Here is a 21,931-nt window from a genome sequence, read left to right as displayed (position 1 = left end):
TTGTTTCCATATGGCAGGTACTTTTGAGTCAGATAAAGACCTATTTATAAAGAAACTGATTGGGTAGGCAACTGAGTTAGCAACCAGTTTGAGGTAGTATGGGGGGAGATTGTCAGCTGAAGTAGAGCAGGGTTTTAGTTTTTGTAGCAGTTTCTTAATGGTGTCAGCGGGTATGGGCTGAAATGAGAATGGGGGTTGTATGACATTTCATTGAGTATGGGGGTTAGTAATAACAGGGTTAGAAGTAGTTGATGGCCTGGGGTTGGTGTCTGAATAGGTTGAAGGGGGGTCCAGCATTAGGGGTGTTAGTTAGTAGGTCTGAAATTGATTTTATGAAGTGCTTGTTAAAGTTTTTGGCTGTTTGTGATGGAGGGATATCAGGTGATAGGGTGTGCTCTCCATTTCTTCCAGGGTTAAGTAGAGTGCGCAACATTTACTGGAGTTTATTTTATGCTGGAATTGAAGCTGGGAATAATATGACTTCTTATCTCTGTTTGTATGTCTTTGTTACATAGTGTTTTGAAACTAACATGATTTTGTTCATTTTTGTTTTGTTTCCAGGTTGACCAGGCTAGGTCCCTTTGCTTCATCAGGTGTTTACATTCCTTAAAGAGCCATGGTGCCGAGTTCTTTTTGATACTTTTCATATGAATGGGAGCTAGTATATTAAGTATGTGAAGGAAGGTGTTATTAATGTATAGTACAGCATCATTAAGGGGCAGTTGTTTAAGGGGTGTCCAGTCTATTTCCTGTAGGAGATTATTGAATTTATGCTGACAAAAATTAATTGAGTTCCTGACTGATTTTATAGTGTGTACTCTTAGTTGTTGGGAGTTTGTTCTAAGGAAGTAAGTTGATAGATGATTACTCAGGGAGCTAGGCAGTGTACCAGAAGAGGGGTAATTAGCAGGGTGGGATACTAGAATCCAGTCTAAGGTGGATTGGCAGGCAAGATATTTGCTGTTTCTTGTTGGAGCATTGATAAGCTGAGAAAAAAACATATAGATGTTCTTCGTGTTTCACTGTTGCAGTCATTACAATTGGGTTATCCTGCTGGCAGGCTACCCTCAGTCGGCCTGAATTCCAAAGTCTAGGTCCGGCGTCGGTTGCTGTCGCCTCTTCCCTGATGTCAGTGCGCCAGGGGTATAAAAGATGCAGCCGACGCCATTTTCTTCAGTCTTTCTTGCCGCATGGTGCCCGAAGCAAAAGCAGTTCGCAAGTGCCGGTCGGCCGACTCCTGAGATTTTCGTGTTCAAATTTCAGATCCGAAGTCTTCACTAAAAAGCTAAGTACCCCATTGGGGAAACTTTTTTCTTGCTCCAGACCTATGTCAGAAAAAGTTAATAATTGTATTTCTTGTGGGAAACAAATACCTCATAAGGACTTTCATTCTTACTGTATTCCTCGCCTAGGCCCTGACCACGACGTTGCTAGTTGTCAGTTTTGTGCTAGATTTAACCAACGCACTATTAAGCGTCGGAACGATTTTGCATTTCGCTATTTTGGCAGAAGATTTAACTATACAATGTCGTCGGATAGCCATCCAACTACCGGAATTCACAAGAAACGCAAAGAAAAAGAAAAGGACAGGCATCCGAGGTCCAAAACTGACGATGAGGCTTCTTCTAAGCCAGTCGTCGGTTCTCAGTGAGGCGCTTTCACAGCCCCTGACACCCGCTACTTTAGAGCCGTAGGCTGCTTCCGACTCCCACGTGGAGTCGACTATGCCGCTGGAAACTCAAGGTATTGGATCCTCGGAAACTATTCCCTCAGATAGGTCCGGAGCCGCTGAACAGGCATCGGTTTCTGAGGGTGTTTTCAGGCCTACACAGTTGTATGTTAAAACGACTTCAGCTTCAAAGGCAAAGACTAAAGCACCTCTAAAGACAAAGAAACAAGTACAACACCATCATGGACAGGCCTCCATGCCTAAAAAACAGATGCTCAAAATGGCCGAAGACCTAATTACTTTGATCAGGGGTTCCCATCCCCCTCCTGATAAGAGGCCTAGGCAAGAGACAGAATATGAATCTTCAGATCAGGTTTCCATTTCTTCTGATTCCTCTTCTGATCAGGAATACTCTCTTCCTCCCTATGAGGATTCTGATGCTGAAGAATCTATCCCTTCAGCCTCAACTCCTGAGGATTATTCTTTTGGGGAAACTCTGCATACCATGAGGGAGCATTTCCACTGGGAGAGCCAAGATTATTCAGAATCTAAGAAAAGGCTCAGAGACTTCCTTTTACTACGTCAGCACAGGCCCCTTGCTATTCCACCTGTGTTAGACATTGTAGATGATGTATTTTCAGAGTCCAGTCTGACTCTCTACCTCCAGCTCCTGTTAAGCCGGACAGATACTATAGGGTTCCTGATTCACATAAATTCCTTTTCAAAAAACCTGCTGCTGACCCAGAAACTATCTCTCAGGGTCCCAAAGGGGTCAAGGCTTCCACTACAAAAAACCCTACTCCCTCTGACAGGGATTCTAGGGCACTGGACAGATGGGGAAAAAAGATTCATACTTCTGCTACTTTGGCTGTAAGGGCTTTAAATTGTCAGTTTCATATGCTCAAATATCAGCAATATATTATGTCACTGCTTAAACAGAAAATGTTGATAAATTCTGAATGTGCAGAAAACAAAGAAATGCAGGATTTATTGCATGCAGCTGAACAAGTTGGAAAGCATACTTTGCAATGTGGTTTTGATTCTCTGGAGGCCTCCTGCAGGGCCGCAGTTACGGGTTCTGTCATTAGGAGGCATGCTTGGTTAAAGGAACAAAATCTACCTGATCATGTTAAGGCAAAATTATTAGATGCTCCATTACAGCATGATGCTTTGTTTGGTGTTAAAGCAGAAGAGGTGTTAATGAAAATGGAGGACAAAGCTAAATCTATAAATAGAAGAACCAAGATAAAAAGTTTGTCTGCCAACCAGTCAGATAAATGCTCCGTTGCTGAAATATTAGTCAAGAATAAATCAATAAAGTGCAGTAGGCAGCGAAGCAAAGCAGGTAGTCACTTCACATCTACCAAACCAGTTCTTTCACCAAAGTAGCACTTTAAAAGAAGTTTTGTGGTCTGTCCCAAGTACTTTCTACTTCCTTTGTCTCTTGTATCAACCTCACACCTTCTTCCCTTTACAGTCTGTTTTGTGCTCACTGTGGCTCTCTAATATATTAACTGTCCCCCCTTCCCTAACTAAAAATGATGGTTCACTTTCTCACATTCTTGAAAAATTGTCCCATCTCCGTTTCTTTTCAGTTCCTATATCACCTTGATCTAGTCCAGCCCCTTACTCTCCCATTTCTGTAAAGTTACTTTTAGATCTTCAGCCATCTGCCTCTTCCATATACACCACAAAATTAAATCCCTCTTTTTAATGCCATCTACCACCCTTCTTAGTACTTTTTAACATTTAGTCGGTATCTGCCTTTGGTCATCCAAATATTCCCAAACTACCTACTGTGTCCTTGTCTCAGCTCAGCCATCACCATTACTTCTCTATTAAAGTGTGACATTTCTTACCCTCTCTCCCTTGTTACTACCCTCATCCATTCCTGCCAAATCCTGCTCTTATCCCCTCTGCAAGTATTATCTGTCACATATTTTGTGAATATCCTTCACATTCTTATTTTGCAGGCTCACACTGATATACTTACCCAAATAGAACAACCAAGGGACACGCTGTACTTTTCACCTTTTCCACTGTCCCTCTCACTGTGTGAATACACCCTGATTATTTAGTCATTCATTTTCCAGTTAGTTCAATCATCTACTCCAGTTCCCCTTCCTTTTTTCATCCACAGTCAAGGAAACTCTGAATCTTGAGTACTTTTACCAAACCTTCACTTGTAGCAAAACTGCCATCCTCTCATGCCCTCCTCACTCTCAGTATACTGTCAACTTCCTGAGGTGAAAACCCTCCCTGATTCTTCCCAAATTCCCTTAAGTAGTTGTAATATTCTGAGCAGTTGCACTTTCACTTCCTATTAAAAAAAAGATATATATATCATACAATCAACTGTGAATGGCTGTACTACACTCTTAACCCTTCCTTCTCCCTTCTTTTGTGACTTCTCCTTTAGTAATGGAAAATTCAACACTTTCAGATACAATGCAAAAGACAAATGGGACAAAACCACAAGAAAACCAAAAGAAGACCCATCAGAACTTGGGACCTTGACTCATTTAGGGGTGCACAGGTCTTGTTAAGTTTCAGGGCTGTGAAAGGGCAATGCAGAATTTCTTGTCTAAGAGAAAGCAGCCAAGGGAGTGGGGTGCCAGAACAATACTTTTCATAAACATCTCTTGGTTCCAAGCATTTTGGTAATGTATTCATTTTTTATTAGTAGAATGCTTATTGTTGTTATTGTTGATATTATTATTATTATACTTTTATTGAAATTGGCTTTGTGGCTCTCTCTCTGTGGTTCTGTCTTGCTGCTTGATGCACTGAGCTGTCCAGAGTGCTGAAGTACTATCTATTGCATAATGATTTGTTCCCACTGAATGTGGCTGTTGCCTGCATTGCTGACTTCCTACCTTTTCAGTTTTTAAGTAAAAGTCTAAGTAAAAAAAAAAAAAAGATTAAAAAATTGTTTTTTACTCAGTGGTTCTAAAAAAAAAGCAAAAAATAAGAAGGAAGAGTGAAAACTTTGCAAAAGAAACACAGACAACCTGATTTCAGAAAAGCTTTTGAGGTTGGTTTTGCTGATTCTTGCTGCTACTTCTGGTACCTCATTACCAGAATCAGGAAACCAACCTCAAATGCTTTTCTGAAATCAGGTTGTTTGTGTTTCTTTTGCAAAGTTTTCGTTCTTCTTCCTTAATTTTTGCTTTTTAGATCCAGTGAACAAAAAGCATTCTTTATTAAAACATTTTTTTTTTACTTATATATGTTTGTTTAAAGAAAATGACTGTATTTCCTTTCTCAGAACAAACTTCTGTTCTTTGCCACATACCTTAAACATTTTCATCTCTAAACCATTCTCAGTATACTGGTGAAAATCTTTAAGCTTCTTTTCTGTTGTGAGCAGTTGTGGAGTTATCCATTTTATTTCTATTTGTTTTCCTATCAGATCTTCTTGTTGCTCTGGTAAATACCAGTAACTACATACCAGCAGTATGCATTTCTTTTACTGGCTTGCACTTCACAACTATACCATACTTCTGTGATCTCAACAGCATTCTGTGTAGTCTTGGTGATATAGTGAAGTTAATCTGTGTTAGTTTGTTCAGTCAGTCAGCCTCATATAATGTTCTTATTTTGATCTGACTCTGTACTAGTGTACCATTATATTTAATAACTTCATCAAGCCCTTCAACTCCGCGGTAGTGGTGCTGCGGTAGCGTTGTCGCCTCACAGCAAGACGTCGCTTTCGATTCTCATCTAGAGCGTCTTCTGTGTAGAGGCATGCAGGAATGGGCGTGCCTTCGTTGAAGGTTGTGCGTCAGGGCTGGTAACTCAGCACGTAAAAATCCACTACCAAACATTAGCGGACCGGAGTTCCGCTGTGGCGACCCCTAACCGGGATAAGCCAAAAGACACAACAACATTAAGCCCTTCAACTAACTGTGAAACCAATTCCTGAAAAAGTCATTGTAGATTTTATTGTCAGACCTTGCCATCACTTCCCCGAGGTTATATGACTTCTGAAAATGATATGTTATGTAAGGAAGCGCATGTGGTGAAGTCCCTAAAGTGAGGGTGTCTGTTGTCCACTTCACCCAAGGACACTAGGTAATTTGTAAGTTTGTAAAGTTCAGGGAGGAGTGCTTCATTGTGGATACAGGCTTTAGTGATTTTTTTTAAATACTTCTAGAAGGCTTCAGGTACTAAGGATATACCAGTGTGTAGGTGTATCAAAAAGTACACATCATAGAACTTTTCTCATAAAGTTTTACTTGCCAAAATCTCTTAGTTTGCATCAGAGACAGAAAAAAAAACAATTGGTTCTTGGCTTGGCAGACATCACTTTTTTACTCCCATGAAATGGGTAGTGCTCTGTATAGCTTTAATAATATCTTGTGGCTCTGCGCACATTATTTTTGATTTCCCAACAGTTCAGTTAACCAATTAAATAGGTTCAAACTGTTTCTTAATTGTATCCATTTTCTAGATAATTTCAACCCCCTTGATTGTGTTCTGCAGCTCCCCTAGAGCTTTCCTTGAAATCTGCACAGGTAACACTTCAGGCTCCGGCTGGCTGTTAAATTCCTGGTTGTCAGCCCAAGCCAGTAAAGAAGATCTTTGTACCTTTTAATAAAATCATCAGTCTGAGTATTTCCTACTCAGTACTGTAATTGTGCTTTCTCGACTTGATTTCTTTTTGTCAGGCTAAAACATTTGACAAGCCAAACAATCCAAAAACTGATGGATCACTCACGCTGTCATCTGTTTGGGATTGAAGCTTTAATTTTTCATTCGTACATTCACATGTAAACTGTTTGACCTTTTATTTTTACACAGTGAGCACGAGTCAGCAGTTTACACAACAATTTTGATGTTGCTCTCTTTCAGACCATCTGCTTTCAGTGTTTGAACAGACATTCCATTAACTCTGTGTAAGTGTTAGTAAAAAACTCTGGAGTTAACATTGTTAATTTTAAGCTTTTCTTCCTAGATTTGCATCTCTTTCATTTGTCCCAGATTTCATTTACTTTTATCTTGCACAGTATTTACTCTGTGCACATTCTCAACACAAGTCACATCCACAAACAACTCATTTTGCAGCTTTTCTTTTTTACAGAAACTGTTTGACTGAACATGTGTTTCTTTTCTACATCTTCAGCTGCTCATTCTGATACCACATGGTTTCGTATTGCACAAGTGAATCATGTCACTCATTGAGCTCACAGTTTGTGGCTTAATTCTAGTTTAGTAACTTATACATTGGTACCCATCAGGACCTTATACCCACATGAGGAACAGATGGTGGCTGTATGGCAGATACTTTTTATCCCACAGTATCTCTGAAGCTGTTGCCGCATCGAACACTGTTGTACATTTATCTTTTTATCCCCTCTTAACACTCGGAAGTTAAAAGCTTTCAGGGTTTCCTTTCCTGCTACATGCAGAAACATTACTCACTGAACATTTTCAGGTTTCTCCAATATTTAACTGAGAGTGAAGTCTTTCGACTTTTCCTGGTTAGGGGTCGCCACAGGGATTGGCAGTAAATTTTTATGGTGTCAAGTTGCCAGTCCGATGCCCAACCTTCAAAGAAGGCACGCCCATTCACGCACGCACTTACTTGTATGTCTTTAACATCACTCGACCACAGAGAGGACCTGCAGACTCCATACAGAAGGCGCTCCAGCCGAGAATCGAACGGGAGAACCTCTTGCTGTGAGGCGACAATGCTAACCGCTGCACCACCATGGCTATTTAACAGAGAATGAAGAACAAATCTAATTTAAAATAATGGTACAACTTCTGCCATCTGGAAACCTCTTCACTTCAACAGAATATGCCTGGCATCTGGAAACTGCAGGTTTAGAAATTAGATTTGTTATTTAACTGAGAGTGAAGAACAAATCTAATTACTAAACCTGCAGTTTCCAGATGTCAGGCAAATTCTGTCAAAGAGAATAGGTTTCCAGATGGCAGAAGTTGTACCATTTTTTAGGTGGAAGATGGAATAACAGTTTTGATTACTTCTAAACCATGTACTGTACAGTTTATGCCCTCTGACTTAGGTAACATTTTTTTAGGTTGGTCCAAAGAAAGAAAAATACTGATTGCATCTTTCTAGTTGTATTGGAATTTACTTTAATGACACTCAGTGGATACAGGAAACCAGACCACTCGGTGTACCTCCTAAATGCAGATGTATACTGTAGGTATCACGCCTTTTGAAGCCGTATGCATTTGTTATACAGCACTCACACATTTTCCAAAAAACTTATTTTCATTGCCTTCCCAGACTTTATATTCTGTCTTTTTATTTGTCCCCTTGGATGCGGATGCACGTGTACTTACACATTTGAGTTTTAATGCATTTCCTTTAAGCACCATAGTATAACTCCTAGCAGGGGAGCATTCATTTGTAATTTTGATGATTTATAACACTGAGCAAGCAGCAGTTTTATTTTTTGCCACCATTCACTCACATGATGGTTTAGGGAAGTTATGGCATACCACTCATGGGCAAACACAGACATTTTACCTGTTCTTCTTTATGTATTTTAGTGCATTTGCTTCTCTGTGCTTGTACTTATCCTTAAAGTGCTAAAGTTAATGTCTTAGTGGATGGACATGCAGAGGTGCTGCTGGGATGATAATGCATTCAATCCCAATCAGTTATCAACAGCAGATGTTATGTGATCCTATCTCGCCTACATTCTGTACTGATGGGTTCGGAGCCGATCCTCGGCTCCGACTCGGCATGCTATGCTATAGAGCAAAGCCTCTTACTGGCTGAGCTATTCTATATCCCAGGATGCACCACCACTACTTCCCCAGATCTCGTTTGCCGCTTACAAGCTAGGACGTGGTCTCGAACTTGGCTGAGCTAAGTGCTTTTTTTCTGAAAGTTTTTCTGTCAGGAAATTCTTTAATCTTTACCCAAAAGCTGTTTTAACAGCTATCGTTGTGTATAAGTTTGTTTTTGTGAATTTTTTGTGGTAAATTTGTGTGACTGGACAGGGAAAGGTTTCCGTTTAAGTTAGAGGGTCCTTCCCCTAGTTCTTTAGTGAGTCTTCTTGTTATTTCGGAGAGGTCAAGTACCTGTTTGAGTTAGAGGGTTCTTGGCCCTCTTTTTAGTGTATTTGTATTTCTTTAAGTTTCTTGGGCTTTCGCCTCTCGTTAAAAAGTTTTTTATTGTTGTGAAAATCTTTGTGCTGAGTTACATACATTGTGTTTTTCTCTGTTATAGTGAGTAGTCTACAGGCATTATGTCTAAGGAGCATAGACCCTCAGGATTTAAGAAATGCACGAGATGCAACTACAAAATGTCCATCACGGACGATCACTCCTTATGCGTGTATTGTTTAGGCGCCAAACACCTTCAGGAGTCCTGCAGCGTGTGTCACGCTTTTTCCTCTAGGGTCCTCCAAGAGAGGAAGAATAAATTGATCTTAAAAGGGCTTATCAAACCCTCCTTCGAAGAGGCCTTATCTTCCTCTTCCTCTCCAGCTAAGAAAAAGAAATCGTCGGCTCCGACCAGCCCGTCGGAACCGACCACTAAGAAATCTAGGCAGGCTTCTCCATCGGCTCCACAGACGTCGGAGCCGAGGGCGGAACGGTCTGCCTCGATGCCTCCAGCCTCGACTCCTCTGGTTTCGGAGCCGATGGCTGGGGCTTTGAGAGGCGGGTCACCTTCATCGGCTCCACTGATTTTGGAGCCGATGAGGGTTGCCGGCTCAGACTCTTCCCCTTCGGCACCGAAGCCCTCTTCGGCACCGAGGGAAATTGCTATGGAATCTCTCTCGGCACCGATACTGATCGAGTCTATTCAGAGCCGGTCCCCCAGTCCTTTGGAGCCGATGGAGAAGTCTGTCCGGACCCGGTCGGTCTCCTCCCGATCTTCCAAGATGTCGGATTCGGACATCGACAGGGTGCTCCTAAGACTGTTTCAGTCTTCTGTATTCCAGAAATTAGTTTCGGCTCCAGCCCATTCGGCTTCGGAGCCGATGGCCCACCCTGTAGTTCTGGTTCCTCCTCCAATAGCCTCGGCACCGTTGGAGCCGGTGCTGGTGGAGCCGATGGAGGTTTTCGGGTCGGCTCCGACCCTTACTCCAACCCCGGCTCTCGAGTCAGAGTTCGGTACACGGACCTCCTCGGTCGGCCCCGGGGGGGACGCTTCGGGACCGATGTTTTCGGTTCCGAGCCTTCCTCTCGGTGCGTCGGCTGCGAGGGTACCGTCTACTGTTGTGGCCCCGGGGGTTGGACCTTCCCAGGACTCTGGCGGTCCGGCCTTCAGGGCCATGAGGAGTGCTTTGGCCAAATCTTCTTTGGCTACCTCCACGGTCTTACTGGCACCTTCCCTACACACGGAGACTGGGTCTTTTGTAGTCCCCCTGTCGCTAGACAGTGGAGCCCCGGGGCCTGAGGTCACCCCCAGTGGGGTTTCCCCCCCTCCTGGAGGTCCCTCTGAAGCTTCTTCGGAGGAACCCCCAAGGAAAAGACTGTGCAAGAGGAAGCACGTCGACTCCCCCGATGAGTCTGTCACGTCGGACACCGATCTTGATGATGCGGAGGGGTCCCCTAAGTCGTCCTCAGATGATGTCTCCTTTGCAGACATCTTGGAAGCCCTCAAACAACGAGGCGGCTGGCATTCCAAACCCCCTTCCACTGACGAGTCGGTGTTCCTCAAGGCCTTCGGGGCTCAGCCCTCCGCCTCCTGGGTGTCTCCGCCCTTCGACGAGCTCCTAGATTTGATCTGTCGAAGGGTGTGGGAGCATCCAGACTCTGTGGAACCGGTGCCGGCTCGCCCAAATAAATTCTTATCAGCACCCCCAGAGAAGGAGTTTCTGACCAAAGGTGTGGCTGTAGATGCCCTGGTGGTGGCATCTGCTACCCAACAAGATGTAGCAGACACTTCGACATCTGTCCATCCTCCTAATAAGGAGTCTAGGAGCATGGACCGGTACGGGAAGCGCACCCTCAGTTCAGCGGCCTTTACTTTAAGGTCCCTGAACTATTTGACGCACTTCACTAGATTTCAGAGGGATCTGATCAAGGAACTTTCAGATACCCTCTTGGGTAACCTACCTGAGCAGCTGGCCCAGACGGTTGGCTCTCAGTTGGCTACTCTGTCATCAATATCAAACTCGTCCATGAGGCTCATTTCATATGCAGCGGAAGGGGCGAGTAGAGCAGCGGGTACAGCTGTTGCTCTACGGAGGCAAGCCTGGCTCCGCCTGTGTCATTTTGTGGAAGCCTTTAAGTCTTCCTTTGCCGACGCTCCCTTTGATGGGTCCTCTTTGTTTGGACCCAAGGTAAAGGACACATTGACTCGCTGTGAGCAAGAAGGTAAGACTTTGACTGCCGTAGGGGCACGGTTTTCCACTCCCTTTCGGCCTTACCCCAAGGCTAAAAGAGGAGGGAAAATGTGGTTCCGTAAATCACAGAAGTCTTATCCCTCGCAGCAGGACAATCCCCCTTCTAGAGGCAGAGGAGGGGGAAATTTTTCTGGAAGACGCCGTCCCAGAGGCAGCAGAGGCCCCCGCAACACTGGAGACCGCGAGTCCTTTCGTGGCTCTTCAGCCTTCCACAATCCCTGAAGGATTGCCCGACTGTGCAGCTCCGGAGCCAGTCGGGGGTCGTTTTTCGAGGCACCTAAAAGCCTGGGAGGGTATCACTCAGGACCGATGGGTGCTTCGAATCATCGCCGGAGGTTACGCCATCCCCTTTTCACACCCCCCTCTGCCGTCCAGGAAATTCCCGGACCCGCCACCCAGTCAACTGGAATTCGCAGCCTTCGAAATCTCAAAGCTGCTTCAAAAAGGAGTCATCCAACCGGTCCCCGCAGACCAGATCGGATTAGGGACTTACTCAAGATTCTTTTTGGTGCCAAAAAAGACCGGGGACTTGAGGCCCATTTTGGATCTCAGCAACCTAAATCGTTCAGTCAAGAAGTCCAAGTTCCGAATGGTCACCTTACAATCCATTCTCCCACTGCTGGAGAAAGGTGTTTGGATGTGCTCCATAGATCTCAAGGACGCCTATTATCACATCCTGATAGATCAGGCGTCCAGGAGACATTTGCGCTTCAGCCTGGGAGACAGTCATTTTCAGTTCTGCGCACTGCCCTTTGGTCTCACCACAGCCCCCAGGGTGTTCACCAAATGTTTGGCGGTCATGACTGCTCACCTGAGGAGTCTAGGATTCCAGGTGTTTCCGTATCTGGACGACTGGCTCCTGACTGCCACCTCCAGGCGTCTACTATTGCAGAACCTAGCAGCCACCATATCACTAGGCACTTCCCTTGGAATCACCTTCAATTGGCCAAAGTCTGTGTTGCTGCCATCTCAGCGCATAAGGTTCATCGGAGTAGAGATAGACTCAAACCAAATGCGGGTCTGTCTTCCTACAGAAAGGATACAGACTATACAGGCTCAAGTCCGAGCCTTGCTTCTCAAATCCAAAGCCCCAGCCAGGATGGTCCTGCAGCTATTAGGCTCCATGTCAGCCACTGTTCTCCTAGTCCCCTTAGCAAGATTGCATATGAGAATTCTCCAGTGGCTCCTATCGACCCAGTGGTCCTTTCAGGATCTCCCTCTCAGTCACCTCATACGGATCACGGAAACCTGCAAACAGGACCTCCGCTGGTGGCTGGTGTCCTCCAATCTGGATCAGGGACGACCCTTTGTTCCACCTCCTCCTACGGCCACATTGACGACGGACGCCTCCCAGATGGGGTGGGGGGGGCATTACCTGGGCAGGTCAGTCCAAGGCAATTGGCATTCCGACGAGAGTCTCCTTCACATCAACATTCTAGAAATGAGGGCGGTGCTTCTATCTCTACAAGCCCTCTACGATTACCTCCCTCAGGGCGTAATCGCCATTCAGTCCGACAACATGTCAGTAGTCTGGTATCTGAACAAACAGGGAGGGACCAGATCCTACCCCCTTTGCAGAGAGGCCATGAGAGTTTGGGAATGGGCAGTGGCGACCAGACGTTTTCTGGTAGCGAATAATATCCCTGGGAAATCCAACGTGATAGCCGACAGACTAAGCAGAACTATTCTCTCTCCTCACGAGTGGTCTCTGAATGATGCAGTGGCAACTCAGATCTTCAGCAGATGGGGAACTCCTTGTTGCGACCTTTTCGCAACCCCTCTGAACGCGAAGTGCAGAAAATTCTTCTCTCTCACTCCAGCTCCGGGGGAGATTCCCATGGACGCCCTAGCCCATCCTTGGCCCACCGGCTTGCTTTACGCCTTCCCTCCGGTTCCCCTCCTTCCCAGAGTGATCCAAAAGGCGACTCACTCAGGGAGCAAAATGATTCTAGTTGCCCCTTACTGGCCTCGTCAGGTATGGTTTCCCTATCTTCGGAAGTATGCTCTGGACAGTCCATGGTTCCTGGATCAGATCCCGGACCTATTAATTCATTAGTCGGGACAACTCCATCGGTCCCTTCACTCTTTGAAGTTAACAGCTTGGCTCCTCCTCTTCCGACTATAGTCAGAAATCATACTTTAGACCGAAGTCATCGTATCTTATCCTCGGCCCACATGTCTCCCACTACGAAAGTTTTTACTAGCTAATGGAAGAGATTTGCTATTTGGGCTCAACTCCGGGGTCTAGATCCCATCACTGTCCCGGTGTCAGAAGTCCTGAAATTTCTAACTTCCCTATTCAATCAAGGTTCTTCAGTCTCTACCATCAAGGTCCAATTGGCAGCTATTTCCAATTTTCATGAATCTATAAACCCACCTTTGATGAGCAACAGATTGTGTAAAACCTTCATAAAAGGTGCTGCACTTTTACGACCTCCGATTTCTCATCCTGCTCCTCCGTGGGATCTGGATGTGGTATTACGTGCCTTAACCTCCTCCCCCTTCGAACCGGCAGCAACCTGTGATTTGAAATTTCTTTCTTTGAAAACTGCCTTTCTGGTCGCGATTACTTCAGCCAGAAGGGTTTCAGAGCTTCAAGCTCTATCTGTCAAACCACCGTACCTGGTTTTTCACAAAGATAGAGTATCCCTCAGGCCTAACCCATCCTTTGTCCCTAAAGTTTGTTCCAGTTTTTGCCTGCAACAGTCATTAGAACTGCCAGTTTTCTTCCCAAAGTACTCAAACAAAGCAGAATACATCTTCCACACATTGGATGTTCACAGACAATTGCGATTTTATTTAGATAGGACCCAACAAACATGGAAAACAGATCAATTGTTTGTGTCCTTTTTGGACAATAAATTGGGCAAAGCCGTCACAAAGGTCACTATTGCCAAGTGGATCAGGGACTGTATTAGTCAGGCTTATTCCTCTTCTAATAAAGAGCTTACAACCTCTGTCAAAGCTCACTCTACAAGAGCTATGGCTACTTCAATAGCATTCCATTCTAAGCTTGCCATTAGCGACATTTGTGCTGCGGCTATGTGGTCTTCTCCGCACACCTTCATTTCCCACTACAAATTGGATGTGGCATCTCGGGGGCGAGCTTCATTTGGTTCCACAGTTCTCAGGAGTGTTTTCCAGTGAGCCACCCAGGAATCAGGTGCTAGGGACGCTGTCCCATCAGTACAGAATGTAGGCGAGATAGGATCACATAACATCTATTAGTTATGTACTTACCATAACTTTAGATGTTTGGGATCCATCTCGCCTACATTCCTAATAACCCACCCTCCTTCCCCCTGCCTTGGAGATCAGAAGAGACTGGACGGTCCGAGTACTATCGTTTCATCTTGAAACATCTGGCAATGTTATATAAACAGTTATGTGTGTGTGCATGAGTGCGGACAAACAAGATCTGGGGAAGTAGTGGTGGTGCATCCTGGGATATAGAATAGCTCAGCCAAATAAGAGGCTTCACTCTATAGCATAGCGTGCCGAGTCGGAGCCAAGGATCGGCTCCGAACCCATCAGTACAGAATGTAGGCGAGATGGATCCCAAACATCTAAAGTTATGGTAAGTACATAACTAAAAGTTTTTTAATATTTCTTGGTCAGCACAAGGCCAGAGAATACAGAGAAAGTGCTCACCATACAGCTCACTATTTTCATTACAGTTAACCCTTTGGTGTCTGTTGGTGTGGAATGTACCTAAAGTTGCACACACTTTGTGTTCCTCTCTTTTTGAGGACCAGGTTGCAGATTCCCTTGAGATATTCTTCATTTGATCACTGCTGCAGTAGCCTTAACTATATTGGTTGAACTCTGCTAAGAATTAAACATCCGATAAGCTTCCAAGACTTTCAGGGCACCTTCCTCACTCCCAAACCATTAGTCAGCTTGAGCTGAGCTGAGTAAAAGTAAGTTTTGGCAGGATTCAACCCGTATAGCTAAAGTTGCTGCAGCAGTGGTCATTTGAACATCTGCTGTTATGGTAAGTTTACTTGCATAACAGTACTTTGTCTTGACCAGATTGTATGTGTTAAATATGAAGAGACAGTAAGTATGGCTGCATTTCCCAATTTACTCTTTTTGGGCTGCACCCTGATCTTCCAAAGTTAATTTCAGCATTCTTGGTGGTTTCCAATCCAATGATTTTTCCAGTTTGTTTTGGTTTCATTATGGAACTTGATGTTTCCAGTTTCATTAAAAGTGTTTGTTGCACCTTATTCTAAGGGGCCTTCCTTAGAGCCTCTTACTCTGGAGAATTATCACCCAGCTTCTAACCCATGGTGGTTTACAGACATTTGTATGGTCTTTTAACATTGACTGGCCTCGTGGACCTTCATTAGTCAGACATTACTGAGACTGCCCTTGTATAATTTATGAATTATGTCTTTGGGCAGTAGACTATCAATTGTATTTTGTCTTTGTCCTTTTTTGATCTCTGTTTTGCATTTGACACAGTGGATCACAGGGTTCTTTTTGAACACCTGCAAGCTCACTCTGGACTTTATTCAGTCCTTGCCTGATTTACCACTTACCTGGCAGGGAGCTCCCAGAAAGTGGTATTTGGAGTTAATTCTTTTTCCAGCCATTTTCTGAGTTATGGAGCTGGTCAGGTTTCATTTCTGGAGCCATTGCTGTGCATAAGGTATATACTTTCACTCAGGTCTTTGCTGGGGAAAGGTGTACAGTATCTTTGGTATGCTGATGATGATCAGCTTTACCTCTTCTGTCAGGAACAGATGTTTGATTTTATTGTTTGGTAGCCTGCTTGGATTCTTTTTAAGCTAGTTACATTAGAGTCTTCTAAAGCTAAATCTAGGGAATAATTGGGCACTGATTATGTACACCTGTGTTCAATTTTCCAAGATTACCTATTTAGCCCATTTCTTTCTTTATTTGGATGATAGGCTGGTATTTGCTGCGTAGATGTGGTGGAATCTTAGAGTGTTCATAGATAGTTTGTTGACGCTGAAGGGCTAGGTAACAAATCTTTGGGGCATCGCGAGGGTTAAATACCTGATACTATGGTCTGGCCAGGAACAACGGTTCTTGCACTGCTGTCATCCTATCTTAATTATTGCAGTACCATGTGCCTTGAGGTTTGTGATTTTGAAATAAACATAATGACTGTGGTAGAACAGTTCTGCAGCCAGGATGTTTGCAGGAAAGTCTTGTTATGACCATATCACTCTTGTGGTGTTGTAATGCACTAGCCACAAATCAGTTCTTGTCTGGCATTTAAAATGCTGGTTATTACTAAGCACTATGCAGTCATTGTTTCCTTACCTAAAAGTGTAGTTGACATTAGAGTGTCTCTAGTTCTAAGTACACAGTTTATTACCTGTAAGTTACCTGTAATTTATTTTGGGTGGATTTCTCTTGTCATCATTTTTTTTCTCTTTTTCTTTTCTTTTTTTAAGTCAGTGTTAAACCCAGAATAACACCATGGTATGTATTCTAATGCTGTTTCTTTGCCATATGTGTGGTAGTTTTTCAAAAGCCTGCTTAGTTAACTTCTAGCTCCACTAGCAAGTTGAGAAGCAAATCTGTGGAATAGGCAGTCAGTAATGTGTTAGGGAAAAATAACTGGGACTAAAGCTTTACAATTTCTTTTTACTAGAGTATCACTAGGAAGAGGCGATATGTTGCTACAGTATCCCTTCATGATCGGATCTATGTGATTGGTGGCTATGATGGACGGTCCCGCCTCAGTTCCGTCGAATGTTTGGATTATACAGCAGATGAAGATGGGGTGTGGTACACTGTTGCTCCAATGAATGTTCGGCGAGGCCTAGCTGGTGCAACTACCCTTGGAGGTAGGGCAGTTCATATTGTATTATTTCTGTAGTTTATGGTAAAAATAAGATTAAGTTGTATTCTCTGTAATGTGTGAAAGCACTATTTGAGTGTAAGAATGACACCACAAATGAAGGCTAAAACACAGGCAAAAATCAAACTAAAATGTAGTTCTTCTGCATTCTTTTTAAACAGTCTGGCGCTATGCTGTCAATTCATAGTTGTATTTCAGTAAATTCCTATCCAGTATGTAATGTTTGCTTCCTATGTGTTTTAGACATAGTCACTGGTATAGCAGTCAGTTTGGGGTCTTTAGCAAACTTCAGATGAGGGGCCTTCAGCGATATATTCCCACATAACATGGATATATCCGCAAGTATTAATTTATTATGGTAAATTTGTGTCTTTTTAATATGTACATGGCACTGCTCTGCACAAACAGTCTTCTAAATCCTAAATGGTAGACATGAATTGCCTTTTAGTAAAAACAAATAATCCCAAGAGCCAGCTGAAAACACTCCGACTTTATTCTTCACATAATGTTCCAACGGCTAAGCGCTTTTGCCAAGAATTTGGCTTCTTCAGAGTCATTGGATAACACAAATCTAATGATTTATATAGTTGCATCAATCAAAGTGTTGACCAATCCTAAAAGCAGAAATTTAAATATCATTAAATATCATTCAGTATGTAAATGCAAATGCAAAACGTGCTTAGATGGTACCTATAACCATTTAAAAACTATATTATTGTTACATAAAGTAAAATAATGTAATATTGTATAGTAGCCCACTTTAAAATCAAATCTTATTTTGTACATATTACTAACATAAATGTTCATGAGGCAGCTAATATATTGAAGTAATACAAACACCATAAGAAATTGTATAAAAAACACTAAATAACATTAGCTCTTTGTTTCAAAACTGAGATGAATGAGGTACCCTCATTTAAACCTGGTGGCTGTGTGGCATTAAGCCTAAGCTGCCACCTAAATTCTTTGTTTTCCACCATAAGTTTGTCATCACCTCCCGTGTCACTTGGTGGGACACGGTCTATAACGAAAAAAATGAATTTCTTAAAGTTAGAACAAACTATGCTATGTCCAAACAATGCATTGTGTACATTTCTCGTTTTAATAGCTCTCAGAAGTTCAGCAATTCTATCTTTGAGTCTACGAATTGTTTTGCTCACATAGAAGGCATGACAGCTGACACACGTTGCTACATATACCAGAATAGTTGTGTTATAACTGCATCTTCCTGGGCATGAAAGGGTGTAGTCATAACCATGTATTGCCACATATGGCCCATTGTTAATATGTACTTGTACATAATTGAGTTGTGCCATCTAAAATTGTCCCCTTCTAGTATATTCTTAACATTCTTCCCCCTACTAAAAACAACCTTGGGTTGACACCCCAACCTTTCTTTGGTACTATTGTCCAGACATACCTGCCATGTCCTATTTATCACCTCTGTCAAAGATGAACTTAAGGAATTGTATTTCAAAATAAATACATCAGAGTTTTCTTTTTTTATTTACAGATTCTACATTGACACTCAATGTCAGTATAGGGGAGATAGAAGTTGATCTTTTACGTACAACCTCACGTCTCGTATTCAGTAGAAGTCTTAGTGGATAACCTCTTTCTAAAAACATCCCAGCCAGGAAGTACATTTCTTTTAAAAATGTTTCGTTGTCTGACTCTCAGACTGTGCATGGGGGGCTCACATGACAGGCAAATGCATTCAAGGCAAATGGAGCCCAGGACAAATTCACCTGCATATCAATCAAAAAGAAATGTTAGCTGTACAGAATGCACTGACAGCCTTCAAATACCTTATCCTGCCAGGACAACTCCTGATAAAGACAGACAACACCATAGTTATGTGGTACATAAGCAAGCAGGAGGAACTCACTTCTACCCACTCTGCAGGTTAGCCATGGCTGTGTGGAACACAGCCTTAAGCAACCAAGTGCACCTGCAAGCTCAGTTCCTGCCAGGCAAACACAATTCACTGGCAGATGACTGAAGCAGAAATCGAATGTAACCACACGAGTGGAAACTGGAACCAAACTCATTCAAACTTCTAATACACAGGTGGACCTCTTTGCGTCCCCCCAAAACCATCAACTAACCAAATTTTGCACCGGAATTCCCACAGCCAAGCTTGGAAAGTGGATGCCCTATCCTTCACATGGGAAAACCTCTCAATCTATGCCTTTCCCCCTCTGCCCCTCCTTCCAAAAGTACTCCTCAAGATCAAAGAGGACAGGCCAAGGACAATCCTTATTGCACCAGACTGGCCACGCCAGCACTGTTACCCACTCCTGCGCTGTCTGACAGCAGTGCCACCCTGGCACCTACATCAGCCCCCCTCTCTGCTGTCCCAGCAGGAGGGACAGATTTTGCATCCTCAGCTGCAAACCCTGAACCTGGCAGCCTGGCTTATTCCCTGAATACATCACCAACAACCCTCAGCAAACAGGTGCTGGATGTTATCCTTGAGGCCAGGAGGCCCAGTACTAGAAAATCCTATTCAGAAAAATGGAATAGATACTGTTCGTGGAGCCAGTCTCAAGGGAAGGACACAGCTGTGCCCTCCTTGCCTCAAATCCTAGATTACCTAGCAGAGCTGCACCACAAAGGCCTATCCTACTCATCAATTAAGATTCATGCCTCTGCCATCTCAGCTCGTTACAATACTGAGCCACCCCTCTTCTTTCACCCTCTGATCAAACAGTTCCTAAGAGGAGCTAACAATTTAAGACCCCCCCAAGGAGAGCTCCCACTCCTGCCTGGGACCTTAATTTTGTACTAGAGAAGCTCACGCTTCCCCCTTTTGATCCTGCTGCTACAGCAGAGTTAAAATTCCTCTCTTGGAAAACAGCCTTACTGCTAGCCATCACTTCAGCAAGAAGAGTGTCTGAGTTACAGGCCATTATGGCTGTGGAACCCTTCATTATCTTCCATGCGGACAGGGTTTCCCTCAGGGCTAACCCAGCTTTTATGCCCAAGGTGGTATCCAGTGTGGCTTTAAACCAATCCATCAATTTGCCAACTTTTTTCCTAATCCTCAGAATAGAGGAGAAAGGATCCTGCACTCCTTGGATGTGTACAGGCAGCTCAGGTTCTACCTTGACAGGACAAAACTTTTCAGAAAATCTGACCAGCTACTAGTCAGCTTTGCTACAGGGGTAGAGGACAAGGCCATTTTGAAACAAGCCATTTCTAAATGGATAGCACACTACATCCATTTCTGCTACAAACACCATGGAAAACCTACCCCACAGGTGATCAGGCCTCATTCCACTAGGTTTACCTCAACCTCTACAGCTTTTCTCAGGGGAGTCCCCTACCAGGGGCATCCTGGAAGCTGCAACCTGGAGTTCTGTACACACCTTCACCAAGCATTACCACTTACCTGTCTTTTTTAAATCCAGAGCTGGATTTGCCACAGCAGTCTTACAAGGCCTGCTAGCCAGCCCTACTACTTCTTTACTGCCTCCACCCTTCCTCAGCTTTGGGAATCAACCCAAGTGTGATGACTGCAACAGTGAAACATGAAGAACATAGGAGAGATGTTTTTCGTGTTTCATTGTTGCAGTCATTACATTTGGGTTATCCTGCTGGCAGGTTGCCCTCAGCCGGCCTGAATTCCAAAGTCTTGGGTCCTGCGTCGGCTGCTGTCGCCCCTTCCCTGACGTCAGGTCATTAGGGGTATAAAAGAAGTAGCCGACGCCATTTTCTTCAGTCTTTCTTGCCGCGCGGTGCCCGAAGCAGAAGTAGTTCACAAGTGCCGGTTGGCCGACTCCTGAGATTTTCGTGTTCAAGTTTCAGATCTGAAGTCTTCAATAAAGCTAAGTACCCCGTTGGGGAAACTTTTTTCTTGCTCCAGACCGATGTCAGAAAAAGTTAATAATTGTATTTCTTGTGGTAAGCAAATACCTCATAAGGATTTTCATTCTTACTGTATTCCTTGCCAAGCCCTGATCACGTTACTAGTTGTCAGTTTTGTGCTAGATTTAACCAACGCACTATTAAGCATCGGTATGATTTTGCTTTAAACTATTTTGGACGCCAGTTTAATTATCCTGAAATGTCGTCGGATAGCCATCCAACTACCGGAGTTTATGAAAAACGCAAAGACAAGGATAGAGAAAAACATCCGAGGCCCAAAACCGACAACGAAGCTTCTCCTAAGCCAGTCTTCGGATCGCCGGTTCTCAGCGAGGTGCTTTCGCAGCCCCTGACGCCCGCTACTTTAGAGTCACAGGCCGCTAACGATTCCCACGTGGAGTCAACCATGCCGCTGGATACTCAAGGTATTGGAGCCTCAGACACTAATCCCTCAGTTGGGTCCGTTGCCGCTGAGCAGGTACCGGCTTCTGAGGGTGTATTCAGACCTAAACATCTTTACATTAAAACAACCTCCGCTTCAAAGACAAAGACTAAAGCACCTTCTAAAGCAAGGAAACAAACTGAAGAGCCACGTGGACAGGCCTCTATGCCCAAAAAACAGATGCTCAAGATGGCCAAAGACTTGATTACCTTGATCAGGGGTTCCCATCCCCCTCCTGATAAGAGGCCTAGGCAAGACACTGACTATGAATCTTCAGATCAGGTTTCTATTTCTTCTGATTCCTCTTCTGATCAGGAATATTCTCTTCCCCCCTAAGAGGATTCTGATGCTGAAGAAATCTATACCTTCAACATCTCCTCCTGAGGACTATTCCTTTGGGGAAACCTTGCATACCATGAAGGAGCATTTCCACTGGGAGAGCCAAGATTTTTCTGAATCTAAAAAGAGGCTCAGGGATTTTCTTTTACTACCTCAGCACAGGCCTCTAGCCATTCTACCTGTGTTAGACATTGTAGATGATGTGTTTTCGGAGTCTAGCCTGACCCCTGACTCCTTACCCCCAGCCCCTGTTAAGCCTGACAGATGTTACAGGGTTCCTGACTCACACAAATTTCTTTTTAAAAACCCTACTGTTGACCAGAAACTATTTCACAGGGTCCAAAGGGAGTTAAGGCGTCCATGGCAAAAAACCAACCCCCTCTGACAGAGATTCTAGGGCACTGGATAGAAGGGGAAAAAAGGTTTACACATTG

At 43.8% G+C, this 21,931-nt stretch overlaps 1 protein-coding gene across 3 annotated transcripts in view; it reads left to right on the top strand.

Annotated features, from left to right (window-relative positions):
- KLHL12 (kelch like family member 12) overlaps positions 1–21,931 on the top strand; it is a 681,190-nt gene that overhangs the window by 440,586 nt on the left and 218,673 nt on the right. For all 3 annotated transcript variants that reach the window (XM_044076678.1, XM_044076681.1, XM_044076679.1), the window contains exon 8: positions 16,637–16,832. In XM_044076678.1, the coding sequence (XP_043932613.1) occupies positions 16,637–16,832 (196 nt within the window). The remainder of the gene's footprint in view (positions 1–16,636; positions 16,833–21,931) is intronic.

The sequence above is a fragment of the Protopterus annectens genome, chromosome 7.part0 (assembly GCF_019279795.1).
Source record: "Protopterus annectens isolate FY-2018-M chromosome 7.part0, PAN1.0, whole genome shotgun sequence".
Classification (NCBI taxonomy): Eukaryota; Metazoa; Chordata; order Ceratodontiformes; family Protopteridae; genus Protopterus; species Protopterus annectens.
The sequence above is the reverse complement of the archived record's forward strand: the minus strand, read 5'-3'. Positions and strand labels throughout refer to the sequence as shown.